We start from the raw sequence: 16,373 nt of genomic DNA, 5'->3' as shown, positions 1-16,373 counted from the left end.
TTTTTTTCTTTTAAGATTTATTTATTTATTATGTGTAAGTCCACTGTAGCTGTCTTCAGACACACCAGAAGAGGGCATCAGATCTTGTTTCAGATGGTTGTGAGCTACCATGTGGTTGCTGGGATTTGAACTCAGGACCTTTGGAAGAGCAGTCGGTGCTCTTAACGACTGAGCCATCTCTCCAGCCCATTCCCGGACTTTTCAAGATCGTCTGGCCCAGGGTCATTAAGACCCAGAGAAATGTCAGGCAATGCACACCTTTAATCCCCCTGCGCTGGGGAAGCAGAGGCGGTCAGATCTCTGTAATTTCGAGGCCAGCCTGGTCTAGAGAGTGAGTTCATCCAAGACAGCCAGTACTACACAGAGAAACTTTGTCTTACCCCCACCCTCTCCCCCACCCCCAGAGACTCAGGGAAGTAAGGACATTTACCCAATACCATGAAGCTAAAATGAGGATATGGAACAGAGCCAGAATCTGTCTGTTACTACAGGGCTGGACTCCATGTCTCAAATGGCGTGCCTGGGACATCCTCATGACTGAGGTCAGTGGCTGGCAGCCTCCTGGTTGTTTAGGGTGGAATGTGCAGCCTTGGCCCTGTACAGTGGGGTGCGGAGTATAGTGGGGTGCACAGTGCTAGGCACACAGCCAGCCCTCTGCACAACCGTGCCTTTCGCCTACTTCTCCCTGTCCATCCATCTTCTCTTTTATCCGTCTTCCCAGCTTTCTACACCACAGATTTGAGACTGCCTGGTGCTGTCCCCACCCCCAGGGCTGCTGACTCAGCCCTTTGCTCTGGTGGCTGCAGCTTGAAGCGGGTAGCCTGTCTGTAGGCCTGGCTCTGTGCCCTAGGAATGCTGCTCAGGCAGGGCCACACGGAGCCAGGCCAGTGTAGGCCTGGTGGCGGCCCCTAGATGGCTACCGTCCCCCTATCTGCTTTCTTCTGCCCTCCCTCCTCCCCAGTATTCCTGACTGGACCTGAGGACACCACACCATTTTGGGAGGCAGCACCAGACTAGAAGAATCTGGCATCCTCTCAACTTGGATTTCACTCTGCTATGTGACCTTGTACCAAAGGCCTGATCTCTCTGGGCCGCAATGTCCCTGATGAAGGGATGGGATCAGATCATCTCTGAGGCTCATGCCAGGCCTGATATTGCTGTCGGATTGCCTGCAGGAAGCCTGAGCCCAGATAGAGCCCTGTCAAGGACCCTAAGGATTCGGGCTGGTGGGTTTTTAATTTTTTTATTGACGTCCCAGACCTAGATCTATCCCGTAAGCAGTGGGCTGGCGAGTAGTCCCACTGCCAAACCCTCTAGCTGCTAACCTGGAGAGAGGCTGGAGGTGGAGGTGGGAATAATAAATCTAAATACCTTTGAGGACCAAAGTCCCCAGTAAGGTCAGGCCTAGCTCAGGCAGGAGGTATTCAGCAAAACTGAAATAACAGGTGGCCAAGGATGAAAGACAGGGTTTCTGACCCCCCAGGAAACCAGGGCCAGGAGCCAGGGTGGTGGTCTTTGCTAAACATTCCCCAGTTTGCCCAGGAGGAAACTGAGGCAGGGGTCTGCCTTGTCCCAGGGCACCCAGGCTGCCTCTCCCGATCCCACCAGGTGGGGGAAGAGTCCTTGGTCCAGCACTAATGTGGTAGTGGCAGAATCCTTGACCACCTCTGGTAGGAGGCAGTGCCGGGATTAGGAGCAGGGTTTAGCCTATGGAGGACGGGAAGAAGTGGCTTACACCACCCTGTCTCTGTAGCTCTTGGCAGATGGCTCTTGGGCTCAGCCTAGATCCAGGCTGCAGAGTTCCTGGTGCTGCCTCCTTTTTCCTGAGTAATGCAGAGCCCCGCCCCCTCTCTTGCAGCCTCCAATTTCCAGGCTCAGTATTTCGGGGCTCTTGAAGCGCATCCTGTCTAACTCCCAGGACATTTGACTTAAACAGGTTCCCATAGCTGGGCCTGGGCCACAGATGCCCACGGATGTTAAAGATCCTAGTCTCCCAGTATCTCTGAGGCAGAGTCCCAGGCTAGAGGGGCGGGAGCAGGAGGGAGGGGACTGGGAAGCCAGCTCAGCGTGCTCCCTCCTCCCACCCTCCCTCCATCCCTCCGCCCTCCTAGCTCAGTCATAGGCCTAAGGGTCGGGCCTGCAACAAGTTATCATCACAGACATGGGCCAAGGAGCCAGAGGCCGTCCGGGGTCTGTGAGTTGAGCCTGAGGCTGCGGCTTGTGGGTGAGTGGCTAGTGGCCTCTCTTCTTCCTGCTGGGATGGCGGTTGGGGTCCTAGTCTGAGATTCCTCTGTTCCCCTCTTTTCTGGCAAACACATAGCTCTTTCCCTCTGGCCTAGCCAGCTCATTGGAAGATCTCTTCTCTGCCACCCTGCACTGCTTCTGGCATTTACCTGCCCCTGCAGGGACTTCCTCCCCCACCCTCCCCCAGCCACTAAGCCCCGCCCCGCCCATCTGATGATAACAATGGTAGCCCAGCCACCCGCCAAGAGGCTCTGGCCTTTTAGGTGAGGTGGTGGGGACCGGCAAGACCTCTCTGTGGTTGCTTTGTGATCCCCCACACTCAGTCCTGCCTGGCCCCTCTCCCGGGAGCCAGCCCAGCAGCTCAGCTACAGTTAGTCCTACTTCCAGGCAGAGGGCCCTGCTTCCTGCTTCCTGCGTCTCTGAGCATCTGACCTCCAAGGGACCAGACCAATAGGAAACAAAAATGTCTCCAAACCACGCTGACTCTGGGGGTTGGGGGGTGGAGTTCTTTGCCTTTTAAGCCATAGACTTTACAGTGAGGTCCATACAGGAAGAGGAAGGGATGGGCACTCTGAAGTCTTTGACAAGCTGGGCAGTGTCCTGGAGTGTAAGTCACCCATATTGCCTGGCAAGGAAGACATGTCAGCATCTTGTGTGAATGAAAGAGGTGTTAAGGTGCAGTCACTAGGTCACATGACCACTAGGTCACATGATTGTGACTTATTTGGATTTCCCTCACAGGGTGGGACACATCTGTGGTCAGAATAAAGTGTGTGTGTGGGGTGTGTGTGTGTGTCTGTATTGGGGGGGTGTGTTGCTGCACCCTGTAGCTGAGAATAGGCGAGGAGTTGGTATCTGAGGGGTTTCCCCACTTGTGGAGCAGAACTAGCAGGCCCCATGGGTATGGACAGGATCATTCCAGAAAGAGGGTGTCTGTGAGGACTCCTCCTGTTGTCTCCTCTGTCCCTAGAGAGAAGGCCCAGAGCTCTGTCTCTTTAACACATAGTCCCTCTTCAGAGCCTTTCAAGAAGTAGCCATTTTACCTTTTCAGCCTGTATTAACCGCAGAAAAATATTTTTGAATTTGTACTAAATGTTAAGAGGAACCAAAAGGAAATAAACAGAGAGACACCAGAGGTGTAAAAACCAGTCTGGTTTCAATAGCTGTTTCTGATCTGTGATAATCGGGTGGTGCCAGCCCCTGAGTCTGTCACCACCTCAAAGGCCCACTGCAGGCTTCCTGCCCACCCGTCCAGGCTCCTCTGGTGTCCGGCCTACTTCCTGCCCCGCTCTGAAAACTGTAGAACTTGTCATGTTCAAGGCCCAAGATGGAACATTACCATTTCTGATCCCTTTCAATGTCCCGGTGCTTTTTGTTCAGCCCCTTAGTTTCAAGTTACCGCCTCAGTGGCCGATAGGTAGGCCTGTCATGATTGACACAACCACCTTCGAATCACTTGGCTTCTGGGCAAGAGTGGTTGTGGACTACACAAAGACGCCAGAAGGGTGAGCCCGCTCATAAGCCTGGTGCTTTCCCAAAGGGGACGTCTCTGACTTGTTCATCAAGCTTCTGCGCTGACGTGCCCTGCAGGATCCACAATGCTTTGGTCTCAGGGACCCTAGCTCCTGCCACCTCCTATGGTGCTCGCAAGAGGTGGTGAGAACCGAGGTCAGCAAAAGGCCTTTAGAGATGAGAGGGCCAAAGAGACATTCTCCATCTCCTTGGTTAGCCATGTGGATATGTGACATCTTCCTTGGTACCCCAGGGAAGGCCTGGGAGCCTGGTTTGTGCCATCTGAGGGTCTCCACCGGGCCTTCCTCCTTCCCAAGCCGAGTGGCAGTGGCCACAGTAGACACCAGGAGGCTTAATGGCCAGTGCAGTGCCCTCCCCCTAGGCGTGTTTCCCAGGTGGACTCAGACTTGTCTGTTGCCAGAGGTGCTACTCAGCCCCCCTCGTAACGCTGGGTCTGCCGGGAAGGTATTATCCGTGGGTGCTGAGACAAATGTATCTGTCTCTCCTTCCAGGTTATCATGGGGACAGCCAGCCTGGGGTCCCTCTGGGCGGTATTCCTGCTTCCTCTTGTGTTTGGGGTCCCTACAGAGGAGCCTACCTTTGGGGAATCTGTGGCCTCCCATCTCCCCAAAGGCTGTCAACGATGCTGTGACCCCGAGGACCTGATGTCCTCTGATGACGCGGTCCATGCCCCTGTTTCCCCTTATGTCCTGCCTGAGGTCAGGCCGTACATCAACATCACCATCCTGAAGGGTGAGTTCCCACACTGGGCAGGGCATGGGCAGAATTGGGAGGGAGGGAGAGACGGAGGGAGGGACAGAAGAAAGCAGGGCAGGCTGGGTGGTGGTGGTGGTGGTGGCGGCGGCGGTGGCGGCGGCGCACGCCTCTAATCCCAGCACTCTGGAAGGCAGAGGCAGGCGGATTTCTGAGTTCGAGGCCAGCCTGGTCTACAGAGTGAGTTCCAGGACAGCCAGGGCTATACAGAGAAACCCTGTCTTGAAAAAAACAAATCCAAAAAAAAAAAAAAAAAAACAAAAAAACAAAAAAAAAAAAAAAAAGAAAGAAAGCAGGGCAGGTCTTGTCTAGGCCCTGTCTGCCTTCCGTCTGCATATACACAGCACTTAGGGTGTATAAGGGGCCAAGGAATAGATGTTGTACAGTGGACAGATTCCTCAGGATAATGGAGCAGGTGATGGGAAAAGCGCTGGGATCTAAAATGTGGGCAGAGGGTGTTGGGGTGAAGTGTGGGGCAGAGTCCACAGAGCGAGCATGGCAGGGCTCCTGGGAAGGTGCCATGCTAGCTTATGTTCACAGGGTAAGGGGCTTCCCAGCAGGGGTGTGAAAGGAGATGTCACTGGGGTCACAGGGTCACCAGCCACCACCAGGATACAGGTTCCTCTCAGCAGGATCAGAGAGAGGACTGGCCTCATAGGTTTCATGTGGTGCACACGGGGACAGAGGTTGAAGTGCAGAGTCTTGGGGGAGCTCAGCGGCTGGAGGTCAGGGGTGGCTTCTTGATATATAGGCCCAGATGCGGCACAATTAGTCCCACCACTGCGAGGGGACCCATAACTGCCACGGCCACACCCCTGACATCCGTGCTCCGTCTTTGATCACCGTGTCCCCACCCAATGTGACGACATGACTTAGTGTCCAGTAGAAAAGAGGCTTATCTGTCAGAAACAGAGCAGGGCCCTCCCCTCTGATAGCCAGCTGGCACCTAAGACGCCTGCACACTCTAGTGGCCTGGGTGAAGATACTTCATGGTCTCACTCTGCACAGTCTCAGGTAGCCTAGCCTCTGGAGGTGGAAGGGCCCAGGCCTGGATGCCCTTCCCTGTGGCTATCCATACCATGCCTATGCTGAGTGGGTATCCTGGCCTCTCCTTACCAAGTGAGGACTCACGTGTAACTTTGACGTGGACATTGCCCTTTTAAGATACACCCTAAAGACCCAAGCCCCAAAGGCGGTTTTCTTCTCTAACCAGAAGTGCAAAATATGTCTTACCTTACCTCACCTCCTGGCTGGCCTAGGTGGGTCAGACTTCCAGAAGTTTGCCATGCCCTTCTTCCTAGGAGGGGGACCCAGGCTGAGCTAAATACTTTACGTCTTGGAAATGGTCTCAGTTTCACTTCTGCAGAGGGACGTTTGGGGTGGTCATGCCCAGCATGCAGTTAGGTACTTAATAAGCACCAGCTTCTTTTCTGGACCCAGGCAAGGGCAGAAGCTTCCAAAAAGGAGTGCTTAGGACAGGGATGGACACCTGTCCTGACTTCTCTCCTTCATATCTTCACAGGTGACAAAGGGGACAGAGGTCCATCAGGAACACCAGGAAAGCCAGGCAAGAATGGTACCCGAGGGGACCGTGGCTCTCAGGGCATCAAAGGTGACAAGGGGCAGGCAGGTAGCCCTGGCAGCTCCTGCCAGACGCATTACTCGGCCTTCTCTGTGGGCCGCAAGACAGGCTTGCACAGCAGTGAGAACTTCCTCTCACTGCTGTTCGACAGGGTCTTCGTGAACACGGACGGCCACTTCGACATGGCCACTGGCCGCTTCGTGGCTCCCCTGGGTGGCCTCTACTTCTTTAGCCTCAACGTGCACAGCTGGAATTACAAGGAGACCTACGTGCACATCGTCCACAACGAGCAGGCCGTGGTGATTCTGTACGCACAGCCCAGCGAACGCAGCATCATGCAGAGCCAGAGCGTGATGCTGCCGCTGCTGCCCGGAGACCACGTGTGGGTGCGGCTCTTCAAGCGGGAGCGGGAGAATGGCGTCTACAGCGATGACGTGGACACGTACATCACCTTCAGTGGCCACTTGATCAAGGCAGAGGACGCCTGAGCTTCCCAGCCATCTTCTGCAGCAGGGCGGTTGGTGGCTAGGGCAGGTCCCATAGGTCACAGGGCTGGGTCTGCTGCTCTTCATTCCTTACCTGTGGTCTATCTCAATCCCTGCCCCTCTTGGCTTCGTTTTCCGATACTTTTAGGCTTAAGTATTCCAGACTTTGCCAGCCTCTAGAGTGGCGGTCCTGACCCTCCACTGTGCTATCCATCCCCGGGCTCTTTATTATCTGATAGATTCTGGCTTTGAATTTGGGGTAGACCCGGGTTTCTGCATTTCTAGCTATTTCCTCCATCATACTGATGCTACTGGTCTATGTTCTCAGAATCCTAGGGACTTCAAGAACACTCTGGAATTGCCCACCCAACTCTCTTATTCTTCGCATAGCCTCTGGCTTCCTCCTCCTCCTGGGCCTCCCCCACATCTGACCTTTGCCCTCCTCCCCCTTTCCAGCCACTGATCGTTTATGCATTCATCTAATGCTGAACGCTCACTTGATCTCAGGCCTTAGGGAAGCCCGGAAGTGGGTACTGAGACTTGAGCACATTACTAGGTGCTCCCCTAAACTGGGTCTGTGGGCACCGTGGGCCCTTCTCCACTGTTCCCATGGTGCCACAGGTCCTGGAGATGGGGATGATATCCCTTTCCCATTGCCTACGTCCTCACCCAGTGCCCAGCATTAAAGCAAATATAGGTATAGTCATGGCTGGGAGGAGACCCAGTTTAGACGCATCTGGGATGAAAGGGTGTCTGGGAACTGGGGATCGTTGTCTTCCCTGACCTTGGAAGACCCCTCCTGCCCTCCTCCTTTCCCCATTCTCCAGGACCTTAGCCATGGTCAGACCATGCACTAGTGCTCTCTGGCCCTCCTGGCTCCTCCAAGGCCCAGGCTCACACTGGGTTTATGAAGGTGCTTAAGCCCCTGTCCCCCTGGAGGTGGCTCCCGTTTCACATCTCCTCCTGCCTGTATTGCCCTTGTAGACATCGCGGGCAAGTCAGGCAGGACGGAGGTGGCAGGTTTTAGCCCAAAGCAGGTCTAGGGACTGAAACCAGTGACATTCAGGTTACCCGGGGAGGCTTTCTCTGAGCCATGCCGCCAAGGTGGGCCCTGGGGGACATTGTGGAAGAGCGAGGAACACTAAGACCCCCCATGCCTGTCCCAGGGTGTGGCCTGGTGGCCCTCCAACCTTCTTCTCTTCCACTGCAGCCTGCCTAAGCTTCTCAGGGGGAAGGTAGCCTCCGTCCATTGGTGCTTCTGCAGATCCAGGGCAGGGCTGGCCCTGGGAGAGCATCTCTGGTGCTTACAGCCAAGGGAGCCGTGGCAGGGTGACAGAGGCGCGGCCCGCCATGTGCTGTGAGGACTGGTTCTACAAAACCATCCTCAGCCTGACTGCCCTTGCCTGCTTGGCCAGTGTGAATAAAGATATTGGATTCTCTTGGCAATGAAGCCTGGTACTTTTTTGTCCTATGGCTGTCTCCTGCCTTGGAAGGACTGACTGTCCCTCCAGTCATTCACAGCCAGAGTCCTGGAGTCTCACCGAGAGTCCGCTAAGATCTTTCTGGGCAAGTCCCCACATCTCTAAGCCTTAATTTCACTGCCTGCAGGGATGTGGAGACTTCAGGATTAGATAGCATGTCTCCCAGCAGGTGTACCTCTGTGCAGCCAGAAGCACGGTGGTGATTTCCCTTAGAGAACATTCCAGAAACTCACGCTCCAGCCGTGTACTCCAAAGCGCCTGCCAACTGCATTAGTTACTGTCTTGTTACTGTACCAAAAGCAGTTCAGGGTAGAAAGGGTCTGTTTTGGCTCGAGGGTCTGTCTACCATGGCGTGTCAGGCGTTGGTCGCATCTGTCTGCAGTCGGGATGCAGAGAGATGAATGCAGGTGATTGGATTGTTTTCTCTCTCCCTTTCATTCTGACCCAGACCCCGACCACAGAATGGCGTCTCCCACCTTCACTAGCCTAGAAACAGCTTCACGGGCATGCCCAGACACTTGCCTCAGATGATCCTAGATCCTGCCAAGCTGACAATATTCACCACATACCAACCACAGCATCTCACTTGTGTGAGGGACCGCAGAGTCCCATACCTCTGATGGTCTGTTGGGGGCGGCCATATTGACCAGCATGGTCCCCTGCCTAGACTGGTAAACTGACCCCCGCCTCCACTCTCTGCCTGCTGCTGTGGGTGGGAAGGCGGAGTTTGTGCCCTGCTCTGGGTTGCCATCAATATTTGGTGACTCTCCGTGTTCCGAGTGGAAGAGGAATGCTTCGAAGAACATGCCTTTTGCACCTCCCTGGGATCCAAGCCCGTTCAGTGGGAGAGTGGGCTCTGTGTCGTGGGGGCCCATTGAGGGCTCTGAAGAGAGGCTGCGCATTTGTACCTGGACAATGGCCTCACAGTGTGTTCTTGCTTGTTAAATATGCTCCAACACGAAGAAGGCCCAGATCTTCTGTCTAGCGTGCCGGTGGAATTTGTGATCAGCTGGTTGGCTGCTCTGGAAACTTCGTGCCAGGCACCTGCAGAATGTGCACACTAATGTGCCCACTGAAGCCACGGGCATTTCCAGATGGTGCTAGTTCAGGGTATTGAGATCAGCACCCACCCACTCTCCTGTCTCACTACCACACACGCTTCCTCCCAGCCTCAGTTCAGAGATAGCTTCTGACAGTGTTCACTCAGTGTTCTGACTTGGTGGCCTAGTCACAGTGGGTCTGGGAACCCTAGATCTGGGTGACCAGGACTTTCCAAACAGGCAAGGCATGGAAAAGCTTGGGCAAAGGCTTCATAAAATTGGAGCCCACTGAGGCAGGGTTGCAGAGAGATCTCTGTGAAGTGGAGAGAGCTAGACATAGTGGCTTATGCCTTTAACCCCAGTGCTAGGCAAAGGCAGGGGAATCTCTGTGGTTGAAGGCTAGCCTGGTCTATATAGTGTTCAAGGTTAGTCAGGGCTATAGAGATACTGTCTCAAGGAGATAAACTGAAAGCAGAGAGAAACAGAAGCAGTAAGCGGAATGGAATTGGACGCAGGAGAGGTGCTTAGCCTGGGGTTGACCTTGGGCCGCAGCCTTTCAGAGGCAGCTCACTGGGGCCAGGTGGTGCAGACAGATCCAGACCAGAGGGAGGAGGCCTGAGCTGTGGTCCAGGGTGGACATGAGCCCCAGGAATTGGGAGGATGACACACACACACGCACACGCACACACACACGCACACACGTCATGAGGACAGCAAGTTCCCGCTGGACTTTTGAAGGAGGTGGGAGATTTGGGTGCAGAGAGTGGAAAACAGGTTGGTGCCGGCACAGCCAAGACAAAGACCCTGCCCATCAGGCGCCTCTTCCTAAAGACACATCTAAGAGACCTGGTGGCTTTCTGTTCTGCCTTTGTGCAAGGCAGTCTCTTGTTTAGCTGGAGGGATGGAAGATACTGGGTAATATAACCATTCGGGACCCCGCACTCTCTTTCTAACATCTGACTCCAAATCTTCCTTTTACCCACCTGAGGGCTTTGACTCACAGCACACGTGGGAATGGCAGCAGAATCCCCCTTCAGGACGTACCAGGGCTCACAGTGGCGCAGAATCCTGGAATGATGGATGTTGTTCCAAAAAATGCAAAGTAGGCGTGAGTGGTTTGAGAGAGCGGGTGAACTCAGGTCCCCGTGAGCTCTGCAGCCAGGCTGGGAGGAGGGGGCTTCGAGAGAGGCTACTTCCCCTTCAGGTCCACTTGGTCAGGGACCATCACCTCAATGTCCCCTGTCATGGGCCCTGGGCTGTTTCTTTTGTCTTCACTCCCATCGTGTCCACACAATAGTGTGTGTGTGTGTGTGTGTGTGTGTGTCTGTCTGTCTGTCTGTCTGTCTGTCTCTTTCTGTGTGTGTCTGTGTATGTGTTTGTGTCTGTGTGATTGGGGAAGGGCAACACCACTCGGGCTGAAGAGTGAATCCTGTTGGATGACTGACTTCGCTGTATCTCCTCTGCACTGCGGGGCCCGGGCTGCCACGTGGGCAGCTACAGGGCAGGGAGAGCCGGAGACACACACCAGGAACAGAAGCAGATGGTGAGGACATCATGGGTGGGGCCCACGGAGGGAGCCAGAGAGGAAAGAGGGATTTCCAGGACAGGAGTCAAGAGTTCACAGGGCCCGGCAGGGAGGCAGGAAGGCCTTAGGTGAGGACCACAGCCACACGCAGGAAGCACAGACCCTCAGGCGGGTCAGAGGCAGGATGGAGTAGGGACAGATGCAGTTCCCACGTGCCTGTAGGTGGCTGCCCTTCTCCCAAGGACTACTAATCACCAGTCCGGGGGAAAGAACTGACGGCACAGATTCTCACGTAGACGGAACAAGGCCGGTTTCCTCTGACTAACCTTCATTTTCCGGGCAGCTTTTATCGCTGAAATTGAGGAACTTGGCGGTGTCATTTATGTTGCCAAACTGTCTTCCCCACTGCCTCTCCAGGCCCCTCAAGCAGCAGTGTGTCAGTGTTCCTATGTCACGAGCTAGCACTGTCCTTACAGTGCACAATGTCCTACAGATATCTGCTCCAGGCTACAGTCACTCCCGCACCTACCACACAGCTGAGCATGGCTCCTGGTCCACCAAGGACTTCCCTGTATACTCACCTATTCTTGCAAGGCAGTCTGAACCAGGCCTCACCGGCCGGCCGGGACACTGTGCAGCTATTACTTTCCTATGTTCTAGCTGCCTCCTCCTTGGGGCCTTGGTCAGGAAGAGGGATACAGCCTGCCTCTTGCTCAGAAGCAAGGCGTGCGTGTGCACGTGTGTGTGTGTGTGTGTATGCATGCATACGTGTGTGTACGTGTGTGTGCTCGCCTGTGCATGTGCCTGTGTGTGTGTGAGTGTGTGTGTGCACGTGTGTGTGTGTATGCATGCATACGTGTGTGTACATGTGTGTGCTCGCCTGTGCATGTGCCTGTGTGTGTGTGTGTGTGCACGTGTGTGTGTGTGTGTGTGTGTTCTCTGTGAACCCCCACTAGTCTCAACCTGAGCAGAGAGGACATGCCCTATTGACATGCCCGGCTTCTTCCCCCCTGACCCACCCAGGGCATTTAGAGCTCACTGAACTCTCTCTCTCTCTCTCTCTGTGTGTGTGTGTGTGTGTGTGTATGTGTGTGGTGTGGTGTGTCAGGGGACATTGCCTTGGGCCCAGCTTGAATTGAAGTCTGAGCGTAAGCAAAGCCCTCCCTTCCCTTTGCTCTTCGCCGCGAACCCATGCGTTCCTTGGGGTACAGCAAGCCCAGAACAAAGCAGAGAAACAAAAATAACCTTGAGTTGAGGGACAGGGCAGTTCCATGGACACATCAAGGGTCAGGGATCCCCCCTCCCACCATGTGCCTCTCAGGACAACTTTTGTGCCAGGGAAAAGAAGAGGTGACAGTCGAGCCAGCAGTAGCTTCAGTTCTCATTGGCCAGAACTGGTCACATGACTAACCCACCCTCAGAGAAAGAGACTAGCATTATAGACAGGATTTACTTCTGAGCCTCAAAGCGGCTAGGGTGCCCATTCCCAGCAAAATCAGTCTCACCAAAGGGTAGGGACCTGAGAGACGCTATCCTGAGTTTAGCTTTAAATAGCAGCAATGCTCAGCTTCAGAGTAGACTGACCCTTCCCAAAAGTGCAGTTAGCGGTTGCCCCCAAACAAACACACACACACACACACACACACACACACACAGTCACCTTTGGTTAAGATGGTGTTATTGAGGTTCTGTCTCCGTTTTAAGTCTGAGTTTAAGCATCCGTTTAAGTCTCCGTTTAAGCATCTCCTGAGTTCTCCGTGCCTCAGTTTCTCCATCTGTACAACAGGATGTATACAGGAACGGATGCAGGTGTTAAAGTCAAGCACAGAGCCGGGGACACCCTCCGTGTCGCTTTATTCTGACGCACATGTGTCATTGTAGTAATTTTACGGAGGAAGCCACCATGAAGCCACAGACTGCTCTCTTCCCTCCAAGCTGCCCACTGAATTTGCAGCCACAGTCTACACCTGGTAGAGGGTCCCGTTGTGTTGTCATAGGGCCCAGCAGTGTGCACAACACAAGGTATTTCCTCTGTTGGCCTCTGGCCTGCAGTGGGAAGATGCTATGTAGGTCCCTGCAGCAGCCTTCATGGGCAAACAAGGGATAAAGGTAGAAGCTCCTGTGGTGGGGCTGGCATGCAGGCAAGGGAAACAGCAGATTACTTCCAGGGCATTCGGGGTCAAGACAAGAAGTGGGGAGTTGGAAGGACTCTTGGTGGGGGAGGGGGCAGGAGAAATATGGTTGGCAGCTGTTAGGGTTTGAATCTGAGCCAGCTCCCACAGCTCGGAGCTTGCTCCCCACAGGGTGGTACTATTCTTTGAGGCTGTGGGGCCTGGGGGGGGGAGGGCTGGCAAAAGCGGGCCATTAAGGGTGACCTGTGTTTCTGGTCATGTTCTCTGCTGTTTCTCTGAGATGTGAGCGGCCTCTCCCACACACTCCTGTCACCACAACCCGAGGCCCTCCACCACAGCGTCCCCACCATGATGGACATAAGTCCTCGGCAACCATTACCTGAAAGGAGCCCTTCTTCCTTTGAACTGGAGCAGCCTCTGGGCACACATCTCTCGCTGGGCAGCGTTAGAGGAGTTATAAGCCACCGGGAAGAGACACATGGCTGGGCCTCTCCACAGGCCTCTCAGCCACGCATCCAGGTTCTGAGCTGTCCTTTCTCAGAGGACAGCTGGATGAGGTGACTACCAGAGGTCAGGGTAAGGCTGCTGGCTCTAAAGGAGGCCTCAAGGCTAAAAAGGCCAGCTGGAGTCCTGCTTGGACATTTAGGCTGAGTGCAAGGACTGACAGACCTGTGGGCAGGAAGGGAGGACAGGGGCTGCAGGGGGGGGGGGGCTGTTCCTTTGTTGCCCATTTTCAACAAGACTTTTTTTCTCCCCTTGAGCTAAGAGGAATTAATTGCTTTCACTCACAGCAAGAATAACCTTCATTAATCCACCCTCCCCCACAAATGTACCGCTCGACAGGGGCCGTCAACCAGATGACAGGTCATTTCTTCTCAGCCACCATTAGCCAGGAATCTCCCAGAAGGGACGCTGGGTATTCCAAAAATACCAGAGGCAGGTCCGACCCCATTGGGAGCTTCAGATCCAGAGGAAGGTGCTGGGACTGTAAAATAAGTTTGTGTGAGGCACAAGTGTAGGTCATTAAAGATGAGGGCAGCCAACCCTCCCCTGGATACTTGGGTCTTGAGGGATAAGTAGGGATTTTCGTTTTTGGAAGGAAAGGTAAGAAACAGGTTCAAGAACCATCCCGTTCTGTAAGATTTGTCTCAGCATCCTGTAAATGCTTTTGAGTCCCTTTCTGGGACTCCTAGACTAGTGTGGGTGGTAGGACGGGCTGGGAGACAGGAGGACTGTTCAGAGAGCTAGAAATGGGTTCAGCCAGGGTCCCCCTCCTTCCCACGTTCCCTGCGTCAGCCCGTTGAGTCCACTCTGACCAGCTTCTTCAGGCCCCTGCTTCCCACTCCCCAGACAGAATTCTATCTTTCCTCCGCCTTCTCCTGGCGTCCCTCAGACCTCACATCCGGCTTCTCCTTCTCACCTCATCTCTACCAGACTGCACGCCAGGCCCGCCACAGCAGGTGTCTGTCTGGCCTCCGGCCCCTACCTTGTCCCCGTGCCCCTCTTTCCCTTTCTTTCTCATTTTCTTTCACTAGGGCTCGGAATCAAAGTCACGCAGGCTAGTTTTAACTGTCAACTTGACAACAGCCAAGAGTCACCTGAGAAAGAGCCTCAGTGTAGGGCTTATCTAGATCAGGTTGCCCATGGGCATATCTCTGGGTCACGGGGGTGGGGAGGCTGTCTTGTTAGCCGAAGGAAGAACCACCCTGACTGGGTAGCACCACTTCATGGGCTGAGCCCTGAACCTGGTAAGGGTGAAAAAATAAGACAGGCACAAGCGATACAAGCAGACGGGCAGCACCGGCGGTAGCTGCGTGTGCCAGCCTTGATGTTCCCGGTGACAGACTGTAACTGTATGTTTAGGAATGCGTGCCCATGTGTAACAATAAAGAAAAACTTAAAAGCCATCCAACCTGCATGCCGTCCAACATCCTTCTGACCAACAGGAAGGAGCTTCCAGACCATGTAGGACGTCCCTGAACGCGTGATAGGCACGTCAGTCACTGTGGTCACTTCCTCTTCAAGGAGACCATAGGAGGGCTGGAAAGCCACAGGCGCTGTCCCGGGATTCTCCCTCTGGGCGCAGGGCTGCTCCATCCCCACACAAGCTGCCCATGGGTTTTCAGTGTTCCTGGGTTTCAGGTATGGAAACCGAGGCTCAGGAGAGGCACCGTAGTTCACAAAGACCACACAGCTAGGAGCTGGCAAAGCTGGGGCAGAGGCCTACATCAGCTACCTTTGCCTGTTATATTGAATCAAGGAACTGAGGACACTGGGGTCACAGGGGGTCACTGGAGTCACCAGGTCACAGGGGTCACTGGGGTCACTTCCTCCAGAAGCCTGGTCTGTTTGCTCTGGCTCAGCGAGGCTCTGCTATATTTTTGACCTTGGCATATATTCCGAACTAGGCATGATCCAGGTCACCTTCACTTGGGGTGACCACATTTTCTACGGACAAAATTGTATATGTGCCCCCCCAAAAAAACGATTGTCTTCCTGTCAGTTTAGCTTATGAACGTCTTGAGAGGTTAGGAATAAAGTCATATGGATTTAATATCTCTTTCTACCAGGGCTGTCCCAAAAATCTAGGCCAAGGGATGCTGCACAGATGCTGCCTTCATTATAATTTCCATATGTTTTCCCTGGTGCTAAGAGAACTCCTTGGTTAGCATGCAAATTCCTCACACCCTGGTTGTCCCGAAGCTGCCAGAGACCAGCATATTCTTCCTGGATAAGGGACGATCAATTGATGCCTCTTTAGCTTGTACTCAGGTCATCGGTTCATCCGTCCATCTGTCCGTCTGTCCGTTCATCTGTCTGTCTGTCCACCCATCTTTCATCTGTCCATCTATTTACCTCTTTCCTCTTTTTTAACCTTCCTTCCTCGTTTCTTCCTTCTTTCTTCCCTCCCTTCCTTCATCTGTTCTTCCCTCCCTCCCTCCCTCCCCCTTTCAGCAGTGATAGCCAGAGCACCTACCCTGAGCAATACCTGGCTTTAGGTACTTGAAAAGATGTGGGACCCATAGACCTTACCTATGAACTCCAGGCACAACAGCCAAGAACACACCGAGCAGACCCACCTACTAGCACCGGATCTATTAGGTGCTGGAGTGGAAGGAAGTGAAACCAAGCAGGAAACTGTTGATGTTAAGGTTGGGAGGACTCAGGGCCCGGATGGGGATGGATGTCAGACATAGACAGAAGGCTTCATGGGCACGGTGTTTGGAAGGTCAGAGTTCACATCCTGCCCTGCTGTGTGAACTAAGAATGGGGGTGGCCCTCTCGGAGCCCAGACCTATTATTATCTAGGTTTCCCTCAGGCTGGCTCTTTGTGCTCTGGTCACTTCTTGCTGAACGGCATAGAACCGGAACGGAGCCCACACTGCCCTCTAGTGCCAACTACTGGTAACTGCCAACAACTACTGTCCGTTTCTCTTAAAGGAGTTAGAGTGCCTTTAGTGTACAAAGTCCTCAGACAGAAGTGCCACAGGTGGGCATTTGGGGTAAGAAGGGACAGAAGAATGTAGAGAGCATGTGTTAGCCTCACTGACTAGGCAGGAAGCACAGGTTCTGTGTATAGCACACCAGGTTCACTGCA

At 54.0% G+C, this 16,373-nt stretch overlaps 1 protein-coding gene and 1 long non-coding RNA gene across 3 annotated transcripts; one reads left to right on the top strand and one right to left on the bottom strand.

Moving 5' to 3' along the window:
• The first annotated feature begins 2,114 nt into the window (after positions 1–2,114).
• C1qtnf6 (C1q and TNF related 6) lies at positions 2,115–8,042 on the top strand. 2 transcript variants are annotated; one of them, XM_052160559.1, is made up of 4 exons: positions 2,805–2,851; positions 4,269–4,509; positions 6,053–6,142; positions 6,264–6,341. In XM_052160559.1, the coding sequence occupies exons 1-4, from the start codon at positions 2,807–2,809 to the stop codon at positions 6,272–6,274; spliced, it is 387 nt and encodes a 128-aa protein (XP_052016519.1). In that variant the 5' UTR covers positions 2,805–2,806; the 3' UTR covers positions 6,275–6,341. The 2 variants fall into 2 exon arrangements, with proteins under 2 accessions (XP_052016518.1, XP_052016519.1); XM_052160558.1 differs by lacking the exon at positions 2,805–2,851 and adding an exon at positions 2,115–2,224 and having other exon boundaries at positions 6,053–8,042.
• A 140-nt stretch (positions 8,043–8,182) lies between these two features.
• Positions 8,183–16,100, bottom strand: LOC127667510 (uncharacterized). The gene is made up of 8 exons (XR_007973886.1): positions 15,809–16,100; positions 14,689–14,906; positions 13,609–13,760; positions 13,155–13,444; positions 12,304–12,418; positions 10,102–10,186; positions 8,987–9,122; positions 8,183–8,454 (listed from the first exon to the last, which is right to left on the bottom strand). It is a non-coding gene; the product is annotated as an uncharacterized LOC127667510 (long non-coding RNA).
• Positions 16,101–16,373: the final 273 nt, after the last annotated feature.

The sequence above is a fragment of the Apodemus sylvaticus genome, chromosome 17 (assembly GCF_947179515.1).
Source record: "Apodemus sylvaticus chromosome 17, mApoSyl1.1, whole genome shotgun sequence".
In the NCBI taxonomy this organism is placed as follows: Eukaryota; Metazoa; Chordata; class Mammalia; order Rodentia; family Muridae; genus Apodemus; species Apodemus sylvaticus.
This window is presented reverse-complemented; position numbering and strand designations above follow the sequence as displayed.